We start from the raw sequence: 12,000 nt of genomic DNA on the forward strand, positions 1-12,000 counted from the left end.
GTCTTGATGGTCATCAGGATTGCTGTCAGGCTTGACCCTCTTGGCTCTAACAACTGGCTCTTTGAATTCGGTTGGTCCATCTGGATACCCTAAGGTGCGCTTATTCCAAGCTTTCTCAATGAGGTGTACTAACTTTTCAGTCAAAGGCTCGGGGGGAAGGAAACCTTTGTGTTGAGGTAAAGATAACTTTGTAGGTACGTCGTACTGTTCTGGGATCAAATTAGGATGGTAAAGAGATGTTTCTTCTAAACTGATCAGACGGACATAGTAGGATCCTTTGGTTCCTAGAATAGGGGGACCAGTCATCCACCAAGGGCACCTAAAACCAATATGACAGGCAAGGTGAGAGTCTAACCATTTGCTCCAAGCTTTGATCGAGTTGTGACACACTAACAGGTTTCTCTTGGAAAAGTGTTCTGGCCCATATTCGAGATTTGAGGGAATATCTATGATTTTGAGACGATCACAAAGTCACATATAGAGTAAGTAGGGGCTTCCTTTGAAACTTTTCTGCTCATCATTTTTTATGACATCTAAACCTGAGAAAATTTCAGCTAGGATGAGAGGTACTAGATTGGCTTTCCTTGAAAGTTGAGAGGCTATATCTATGAAGGACTCAGGGATAGTTTGGCCATCACTATTGGAGGTCAGTATGTATTGGGCTAGGATTCCTAAGCACAATCGATAATCTCTAGTAGCTCGCCAGGCTTCGGGTTTTACATTTATAGGGTGATTGCGAGAGCGATACGGGCCTAATAAAGGTTCTAAGTCCAATCTCCCGTTATGAACTAAGGCCTTGGCTTCTTCCTTGGAAATGTTCAGTCCTGTGGCAAGGTCACTAGAATATCCGGTCTTCAATGAGGGCCTGACTAGAGGTCCTGAAGTGGATATCCCCATGATGCCACAAAAATCCTCGTGAGTAGGGCACAAATGCATATACACCATATGGAATATATGAAGGTGGGGGTTCCATCACTTAGCCATAGCACGTAAGAGGTTCCAATCTATCTCAAACTCGTGGAAGTAGAGAGCACTCCTCAACATGAATCTCCCAAAATTGATCTTCTCAACAGGGTGCATCCCTATGACGGTTGTTTTGACTAACTGATCGATTGGGTTATCGCCTGCGACTAACATCCTGGTTTGACAGAAAAGGGTATTTTAGTATTCTTCTAAGGTTCATGTAAAATATCAATTTTCTTTTGGAAAATCTTGTTCTTATGGAAAATATTTTCTGGAAAACATTTTTTCTTGGAAAACATTTTTCTAGAGAATAACACTTTTTCTGGAAAACACTTCTTTTGGAAAAATACTTTTTCTGGAAAATACTTTCCCTTCGTAAACAATTGTTTTCTTTGAAAATTTAACTTCTATTTCAATTTCAATGGCCCGGCCCACCATGATTGTTGGATCGGGATGGACTGGGTCATTATTGTAAAAGAATGGATTATTTATTGGGTTGGTGCACCCATTTTAATTTTCAAAAATAACATTTTTGATTTTTGAGGACAATCATACACTCTGATTTCATCATTCACATCATTCACATACATTCAACAATCAAAAGGTTCAATTCAATAAACAACCCAGGAACACCCACGATAAGTTCGAATCGTGACCTAAAAGGAAGGTTTCTAGACTCTAAACTTACTACGTGCAATCCATTTTTATCTGGCCACCCTTACCTAAGCACACCTATATACTTTTTGATACGTGGTGACTTGGTTTGATATACCGTATAGGTGATAATATAAAACCTCAACTCACTTCTCTGAAGCCAAAAACAGCCAGTTTGATCTCTAGTTGAGAGGTGGCGCACAATACTGAGCAAGGGCCCACTTAAATACCTCTCGTCTAGAATAGACGTAGTCTATCCCCCTCGTATAGTAGGGTACAGCAAGGCAAGATCTTGCTTAGGCACCGATTTTGACCAAAAAGTGCAATTGATATAATTAGATTATCTTTTACATACCTATGGGTACGAGTCAAGAGTTGTAGCTTTCATAAATGGTTTGGCGTCCCACGAGGGGACCGACCACGTACTAGTACTACGTTGGCAATCGGGACATGTGACTGTGTGGCTCACAATAGGTCAAAGGCTCAGGTCGCTCTAGCCTGGGTGCATCAATATATCTCTCAGAATCACCTGATCAGACAGCATTGATGCCCCAGTTTGATATACCCTAAGGTACGTGACTGGAGTTGTGGTTTTCATGAATGACTTCGCATCTCCGAAGAGACCGGGCCACGCACTAGTGCCACGTTGGCTATATGGGACGTGTAAGTGAGTAAAACAGTAAACGTGCATGTTGTGTGTGCAACACAGGGTGGGGTGTGCCCGGGGCCTTTTTTTAAACAAATAGGCCGATGGGCCAGATCATATTACTACAACATTGATATCACATGAATATTAAATACCAATCCGATCACATTCCATCACATCAACATAATGATCAACATCAAACATGTATCTCAAACAAGATTATGGCATGTTAGATAGGCAATTAACATAAAGACTAATAATATGGTCCAATCAAAATTATTTTGGGTGATCCTAAAATAATTCAAAATTTCAAGGGATATCGGATTGAGGATAAGAGGATAATCATTAGGATGGAGATTTTAAAATCAAATAACCCTTCCCCCCTTTTAAAAAAAAAAAAAAATCAAAGTCCTAATAAAAATTTAACCCATAAGTGTATCATTATTGACATATCATCTTTTGCTAGTGTCACCCCAATTTTCATGTAAATCAATAACTAATTAAGATGACATTAAAACAATTGGTATGTCGATAACAACTCACAAAGAGTCCATAATCATTCTCTATTTAGTCATAGAGAGAGTTATCAGTAGTCCTTTTGTTTTTTTTTTTTTTTTAAATCTCTTTATGTCTTCTTTTTTTTTCATTTTTAGTTTTGAAGAAAGAACATGTAAAAAAAAAAAAAAAACACAATCTAACCTATATCCAACAAATTCTCCAACGAAAAAAAAAACATATCTATCATTTAACCAATCGATATACCCTTTCCGAAAAAACAAGGATTTAACAAATCGTTAAAAAAAAAATAGACCTGTGTTTTATTTTTTCGATTTTAATTACCCATGGATTAATCTTGCTCACATCCGATCCACCCATCCATTGAAATTAATTCATCCATGACTCATCCATGTTTAAGATTGTTTCTTCCCTCGAAAGAATGGAAGTAAAGCTATTTCAAAGAGAAAATAACAGCATATTGATGATCATAGAAGATGCTCATCTTCTTGTCAAGATTTCTAACAGAGAAGTTAATTTCCAAATTAGCAGTGATTTGTGAGGTGGATTGGCGTTCATCTTGTGCTGCCATTGCAGCACCCAAATTGAGGTCGGGTCCTCTATTTAAAAAAAAAAAAAAAAATAGATAAGATTGAGAAGAGAAGTAAACATCAAAGATTTGTACAGGTCATCGTCAAAACACCATCCAAAGTAATGGGTTCCAATCCGTTGGTTCAGATAAAAAAAACGCCAGATTTTTTTTTAAAAGAAAACTTACTGATTTCTACGATCTCAACATATTCAACCATAGATCCTTATCGTTATACAAATAAGTCTTATCTGAGGCTTGGGTTGATCTAAGATTGAATCTTCTCTGATCTTTAAAATCCCAACTTGACAACCTGCTCCTTAAGAATTTAGAATTTTCAAAACCCAGCAAGTTTTTTTTTTTAACAGACGAGAAAACAACAATCGAATCTTAGTGCTCTAAGATCGAATCGATTTTTAAGAGAAACCAATGAACTTAATTTTGCAACAAAGCTGAAACGTTAAGGGTCTTGAATCGATCGGAGCTCAGTCTCCCAAGTATCTGAAGAACGGATGAAACGAATTGGAGAAGAAAGACATTGTTTTTAAAAAATGATTAAACGGGTTTCAAAACTCAAAAATACTCTTTACTAATGGCACCCCATCTGTAAAAATGACTTGGGTGTTGCTGTTGCTAACAGCACACCATGTTTTTCCCATTTTTCTATGCTGTCAATGGACAGCATCACCAAAAAAAAATAAAAAAAAAATAACAAAATAAAAAAAATAGATTTGTAAAAAGCTCCAACAATTATTATCTCCATAAGACCGTCCATCTCGAAACCTCGCATTATTTAGAATCACCCTAAATGAACTTGATTAAATCACCAGAAAAATATGCCATAACAAAGTGCTCAAAATCAAATCCGATGATGTTAATAGAGACTAACATATGATATCCCAAAAAAAATGAATGGGCTACAACCATTCTCATTTTCATATCTCCAACCTCCAGATATCCTTCATCATTTTAGGGTAATCCTACATTATTTAGGGTCATCCCAAATAACCCTACATAATATTCCGCAATAACACGCTCAAAACTTAATCCAAATCATACCAGGAGAATGTAATACAATCACAAAAAATAAAATAAATAAATAGATAAATAACCGAATCAAATAAACTAAAAAAAAATCTAAATAGCAATGTTCCCATACTTGGGATTTTTCAAGTTTGATCCTCAATGATCCCCAGTGGAGTCGCAACTGAAAGCGCCCTCAATCCGTGGGGTGCGCGGATCCACTTTTGACCCTTGAGGTTTGGGAGTCGCTACCTAGTTATTATGGTCTAGGAACCAAACTGACTCTAAAACGGATAAAAAAACTAATCTATTACAGAAAAACTGAATCCGGGGATCATATTACGGGGTTGGAAGGTGTTAGGCACCAATCCCGCCCAGCAAATGCCGATCTCTACTTATCCCAAATATAACTACATCGCTAATGATAAAACCTAGATAAAAATAATAATAAAAATCTTACCTTCGATCTGTAAAGGTTCTATTTCCTCAGATCTAGTGAAAATGCTCATTGTACCATACTTCTTACTTCGTTCTGTATCCGGATCTGATTTCTGATCTTCGAGGTAAGGTATCTCCTTCTTGGATCTGGGTGCTTTGAATTTGTTATGGATTTTGGGGTTTTTTGAAAGGTTTCTATGTATTTTTTAGGCTAAAATCGAAGCAGGGGTGTTAGGTAAGGAGTTGAGGCTTCTTCACCTACTTTTCCTAGGGTTTTTTCTTTGATACGAAAATAGGGTGTGGAGGCTCCTATTTATAAAGTTTTTTAGAAGCATTAGGGTTTGATTAGGGTTTCTTTTAGGGTTTCAATTAGGGTTTTGACTTTAGTCTTATGAGATTGATTTAGTCTTTAGGGTTTTAATTTAGGGTTTTGACTTTAGTCTTATGAGATTGACTTGATTAGTTTAGATTAGGATTTTGATTTAGGGTTTTGACCTTAGTCTTATGAGATTGACTTGATTAGTTTATATTAGGGGTTTTGACCTTAGTCTTATGAGATTGACTTTAATACTTGGACTTTAGTCTTTCTTGGTTGGCTTTTAATATCTTGACTTTAGCCTTACTTGATTGACTTTAAGATTGACTTTAGTCTTACTTGATTGACTTTAATGTTTCACTTTACATTATTTAATGATTTGTTTATTAACTTTGAAATTTTTAATTTTTAAAGTTGTAAAATTATCGTTTTACTCTCGGAGAGGATTTTTTACGTTTTAAATCGTTTTTCAATATTTCAGGATGTTTTAAATCAGTTTTTCGTAAGAAATTCAATGGGAATGTTGGTTTTTGTCATTTATGAAAGTTTTTGTGTGAATGGTAGTGAATTTTATGAGGGGTATTTTCGTAATTTTGTCAAATTTTGTGAAAATTGGCGAAGTGGTTTATTTGATTTCGATTTGTTGTTTTATGTGTTTGAATGAGTTTTCCTAATTGTAACGTAGGCTCTAGGGTTGTTTTGATGTTAGGGGTATTTTGATAATTTGGTCATTTTTAGTGATTTTTATCGTGAAGCTTCTTTTTGTCTACAAGATGATGATTTCTATGTTTTTGGGGTCGTATTTTCCTAGCGTAGCGTGGTTTCTAAGTTTTGTCAGTTTGAGATACCTCATCCGGATTTCTAAAACATATCTGATAACAAAATAAAGCATTGGAATAAATATCCATCATTGGGAACCATTACGATCGGGTTGACAAGTTGATTAATCAGACGAGTGCAAAAATGGGGTGTCTACAGAAGTATTCTCCAATCATAAGAACCTCAAGTACATATTCTTGCGGCGAGAATTGAATATGAGACAACGACGTTGGATGGAGTACCTCAAAGACTATGACTTTACTCTTGACTACCACCCGGGGAAAGCCAATGTGGTTGCCAACGTGTTAAGTAGAAACACTATAGCTCATATGATGGTGAAAGAATAGCAATTGCTTGAACAGGCTGCAGAAACAGTGTTTGAGACTTTAGGGGAAAAGTTTAGACTGCACATATATCTAGGTACATTGAGAATTAAAAATGAGTTGATAACATGAATTAAGGTCGGACATACAGTGTTTAAGCAGATGAAGATGTGAGAGGATATGAGCTGAGAGCTAGGGACCTGATTGACCTAGATTGGTCGAAAGGAGCAGATGAGGTTCTCAAATTTTGAAGTAGGATGTGGATATCGCAGGACTAGCAATTGAGGTCCGACATACTAGGAGAGGCATACCCTTCCCGATACTCGATTCACGTAGGAGGCATGAAGATGTTTAAAGATCTATGAAAGAATTTCTGATTTTCGAGTATGAATTGCAGGATATGTAGGTAGATGCCTAACCTGCTAGCAAGTCAAAGCAGAACACCATAACCCAGCAGGCTTGTTCCAACCATTACCCATAGCGGAATTTAAATGGGAGCACGTGACCATGAACTTTGTAGTGGGGTTACCAAGAGCCAGTGACGGGTCGGATGCCATATGGGTGATTGTGGATCGACTGACGAAATTAGCATATTTCATCCCAATCTGAGTCTCATTCAGTGTCGATAAACTAAACCAGATATACATATCTGAGATAGTATGACTACTTGGAGTGCCAATTTCTATCATGTCAAACAAGGATCCCAGATTTACTTCCTAATTTTGGGAGAGTCTGCACAAAGCAATGGGTACTCAGTTGAACTTCAACACAACTTTTCACCCACAATCTGATGGACAGTCTAAGCGAGTAATTTAGATTTTAGAAGACATGCTACGAGCGTGTGTTTTAGATTTTGGGGGAGGTTGGAAGCGTCACTTACCATTGGTGGAGTTCTCCTATAATAACAGCTTCCAAGATAGTATCGGCATGGCACCATTTGAGGCTTTATACGGTAGGCCGTATCGATCACCAATATGTTGGGTAGAAACAGGAGATGCCATGGTATTAGGGCCCGAGATTGTTGAGAAAACTACTGAGACAGTACGTATTATACAGGACAGACTAAAAACTACTCAGAGTAGACAAAAAAGTTATGCAGACAAGCAGCGCAAACCTTTGGAATTTCAAGTTGGGGATCAAGTGTTCTTGAAGGTATCACCCCGAAGAGGGATCTTCAGATTTGGCGTGAAGGACAAATTAAAGCCATGATTTGTAGGACCATTCGAGATAGTTGAGTGGATAGGTCTAGTGGCTTACCAATTGATTCTACCCCTACAGCTTGAGCAAGTTCACAATGTGTTCCTTGTGTCCAAGCTGAAGAAGTACTTGCCAGACCCTTCACACATGGTCGACTTGCAGATTTAAAGGTAGATGAAGACCTATCCTACGAGAAAGATGGAGTACAGATACTGGACAGGAAAGTAAAGCAACTTAGATCAAAATTTATCCCTCTAGTCAAGGTATTGTAGAGGCACCACAATGTAGAAGAAGCCATGTGAGAAAAAGAAGTTGAGATGCATGCTAAATATCTAGAACTATTCCAAGAATAAGGTATGATTTCAATTTTGATGATGAAATTTTTATTAAGGGGGAGAATGTAACACCCCGAGTTTTTAATTTGTATCTCGAAAAAATCTAATTGTGAATTTCGATAAAATTCTAAAAGAAAGACTTAGGGTAGGATACTCTAATTTTAGTCCATTCATTTTTAAAGAAATTTCAACTTCGTCATTAGGTTTAAAATGATCGAAATATATATTTTAGCCTATAAGTACGTTCAAATTAGAGTTCGGATGAGAAAGTTATAAAATTCTCGAATTTCGTGTTGAGTGGGACCCAAAATAATGAAATTTCTTTAGAAAGGGAATTAGAAAAATTTGACGTCACCATTAGGTCAACAATGAAAAACTATTCAAAATGGAATATACATTTGTTATTTTTCGAGTTCGAATAGTCAGGTTACGGTTAAAAATAGAAACAAGTAGAAAATATCATATATGCCCCCCAGCCCTTGTTTAAAAGAAATATAACTTTCTTTTATTTCATTACTTTTCCTCTTCTCTAAAGAACCCAAATCAGCCATTCCTTTACCCTAGTTTCGACCCATTCTCGTCAACATTCCTCTCGATCAAGCCCGTGTTGATCGTCGGCGAAGAAGGAAGGATCGTCGGCATTGTTAAGCTCTACGTCATAATCCCATTTGACCCTTATTTCCTCTTCTTTCTCTTAGTCTCTCACAAAAATAAGCAAGTAAGTTCATTTATATCCACTTAGAATCTCATCAAAATTAAGGAAGAGTCGTCCATCGTCATTGAAAATGGGAAGAACACCTTCATCGAGCAATCCGACCATTGTCACCTGAGTTCAACCACTTTCGGAGCTTCGAGCCACCGAACATTGACCCTTTGTGTTAGTTCATCACCATAGACAACCACGAACCAAGTAGGGGACTCTCTACTTTTATTAGTAGCCGTAGATTTTTATGAAAATTGCATTTAGGGATGATTCGAAACTTATTTTGTGTTTTAAAAATTGTAGAACATTGTTGTAATTGCTTCAAATTCATACTAGAACTAATGTATTTGATGTATTTTATCATGTTTTCAATTTTGGATCCATCGGTGGGCTATTAAAATTGAAAACGAGTGAAAAACTCGAAAAAATGATGAAAAAAATTGAAAAATTCACCAGTTTTTAACGTTCTAACGGTTCCACCGTATACAATCACGGTGCCACTGTGAGCCATTGTGCCCTGTCACGGTGCCACCGTCAACTCCAAAAAGTGCCCAAATAATTTTTTTTTTTATTTTTGGATTCATCATGCTATTAACATGCAAAAATCACTACTTATGGGCCCATAACTCTTTCAAATGAGCTGGGAAAAAAATAAACAAAATTTCGTCAAAAAAGGAATGTTTCAAGTATTCGTACGATATCTTTTGCATTACATTGAATTAAGTTACAAAAATTACATGGCCCTTTTATTGTCGAAGGCCTTCATTTACAAAAACCTATTTTCATTTTTGACAACTTTGAAAAATCGAGTTTCCGACACTTAGCCAAATTTCACCAATATTTCTAGTTTTGGCAGTTTGCCTTTGCATACCTATTTGGACCCCGTTTGAATAAAAAATTGATAGTTTTTTTATCGAATGATCAAAGTGAATTTGAAAGCTTGAAAAATAAACATTTAGTTTGAAAAGTCGAGAAGTGAAATCACGGCAGAATGGGAAAGGGATGAATCAGTAAAATGTCAGAATCACACCGAGGGGTGGTGTCTGCATTTTACATTGTATGTTGTGTGTTGGTTGGTGAAAGGATATCTAGGGATAATGAATGGTTACATGTTTATTAAATTTCTGTTGGCGCAGAGCCTCCGAGTACTGTTATTTATTTTGGTCGGGGGTCCACAGTTGCATGGTAGGAAACGAAATATCCATTCTTAATCCTGTATTGTTAATTTCTTTTTTGTTTTCAAATAAAAATGATATATATATATATATATATATAGATATAGATATAGATATATGTAGCTATTTTGTGAGTTGTTAAAGAGTCTGTGAATGCCTGAAAAGATAGTGCATCATATCATCTGGAGTGGTGTACTATTTTAGTATGTACGGTAAGGACCACCAAGCTCATACATGGTATGGGACGTGTATGAGAGTGGAGTCATAACTGGAATTTGGGTCCATTCCTCTTTATTTTTACCAGTGAACGTGTATTGTAAAGGTGGTCGTATATGATTGGATTTGTTTACATTGGGAATCACGTGTACGTCTAGTAGGCATAGACGAAGATGATTGGTCAGTGATCACTAAAAATCTAGTAGTAGTCGAATGTTCTGACACATCGAAAAGAGACCTATTGTTTACGGTCACGTCAAACGACCTGCCTGAGTCGGATAAATGGTCACCAGTGTGGTTAGCGCAGCGACCGACCACAAAATTAGGAACTAAAAGCCAGATTAATGTTATAAGATCATGTCCCAACTAAGAGCGATCCAGTCATGAATCCCAACTTTTTAATTCCACTACTCCACCATTTTGTATTATGTATTTGTTGTTCTATTTGGAATTATAAACTGAAAAACATACTTGTTATTTCAATGTGATAAATCCTATTTATATAAAAAATAAAAATGTATAGTGAGTACTGATGATTGATGCCATGTGAATCTTTAAAACTGTTTAGTTGCTCATCCCTTGCTATACATACCAGTTAACCGTAGGTTCTAATAGTAAAGCTTTGCATGTATTGAAATTATTCAATATGCTTATTCGTCCATGCTAGGTGAGGTTATTAGTAGGAGTCGTTTGTGGACCTACTGGGTAACCATTGTTACTCACCCTTTCCTTCCATTTGTTTTAGTTTCAAATCTTGTAGTTAGAGAGGTACCTTTAGAGCCAACGAGCGAAGATCATCTGGTGGGTCATATTGACGACCAGAGTCCATTGCCCGGTGAGAATTGGGATTACTTTTCCTAGGAATCCGTTTGTTCCCAAGGGGTATATGTAGTCCTTTTGGACTAAGTGATAGGTCTATCTTAGTGGGAGGTCAAATTTTTGTAATCTTGTATATTTTCACATTTTTGAGCAACTCTGATCTAATTCTATGATGTTCGTAGTTACTGTCTTTCGCACTTTGTATATTTTGGTACATTGTTATATGTAGGATTTGTTGGTTATCGATTTTTTTTGTTTTGAATTCTGTGGAATGCTAACATAAATGGAGGAAACTATCCAAACTTCAAGGCTCGACCTCTGGATTTGTGTTTGTAGCTACGTGGTTTTCGTCATTACGACGGCCACAACTACTAAAATTGGAGTCGCCACGATTCAAATTGAAAAGGGGTGTGAATGGTCACCCGGTGTGTTCTGTTCGAAAAATTGCCATTCTTTGGCGTTAGTGACTCGCAACGGATAGGGTTGATCAAACCTAGAGATTCGGGCAAGCGGTTCGGTTGGAGAAAAGGGAAGGTGTTAGGCACCCTTTTCTCCCCGCCAAATGGCGGTAACCTCTATACAACTCGGTTACTTTGATTTTGACAAAATATTAGAAAATAAGTGCCACGTGGAGGTGATTTGTACCCTTGATAGGAATTCACTTTCGGCTTGATCATAGGGTCGTTCCATTAATGGGAATGACCCTTATGAACCTTAGCCTTGGGATCCATTCATACTCAACTTGTTTAAAAATAAAATGAAAAGAAGGGAGATGGTAGAAGAGGGAAGAGAAGAAGATTAGAGAGAGAGGGGAGGAGAAAGTCTTGAACCCACCTTGAATCTTCAAGGTTCTCATTTTTTTTCTTTCCTTCCTTCTTCTTCTATGCTTCTTAAATCCTTAGTGTAATATGAAAGTGAAATTTCTTTTTTAGAAGATAGTATGAGAGAGTGATAAAGAGGAGTAGAGAAAATATTTTTTCTTGTGAGACTTGGTAACCATTTTTGGGATGAGAGGGGAGGTATTTATAGGTGTTTGGAGGAGGTTTGGGGGTATAATGGGGTGAAGAGTTGAGAGGATAGAGAATGGCATGATTTTTAGAAGATGGGGGTATGAAATTTGGAGTGAATTTAGGGGTAATTTTGTAAAGAATGAAAATGGATTGTATTTCAACCCAAATGGTTTGGATCCTACCCAAATCCATTTGGGTAGAGTGTTGGGTGGGATGAGATGAGTGATGGTTGATGGGAGGAGTGGGGGTGTAAGAGAGTTGTTTAAGGAATGAGTATTA

General features: G+C 36.9%; 1 protein-coding gene across 1 annotated transcript; it reads left to right on the forward strand.

Annotated features, from left to right (window-relative positions):
• Positions 1-7,094: 7,094 nt before the first annotated feature.
• LOC147380534 (uncharacterized) lies at positions 7,095-7,631 on the forward strand. Its single transcript, XM_086431583.1, has 2 exons — positions 7,095-7,418; positions 7,545-7,631. The coding sequence occupies exons 1-2, from the start codon at positions 7,095-7,097 to the stop codon at positions 7,629-7,631; spliced, it is 411 nt and encodes a 136-aa protein (XP_086287709.1).
• The last annotated feature ends 4,369 nt before the right edge of the window (positions 7,632-12,000 follow it).

Source organism: Akebia trifoliata, unplaced genomic scaffold (assembly GCF_017979445.1).
Source record: "Akebia trifoliata isolate Shusen 1 unplaced genomic scaffold, ASM1797944v1 Contig01324, whole genome shotgun sequence".
Classification (NCBI taxonomy): domain Eukaryota; kingdom Viridiplantae; phylum Streptophyta; class Magnoliopsida; order Ranunculales; family Lardizabalaceae; genus Akebia; species Akebia trifoliata.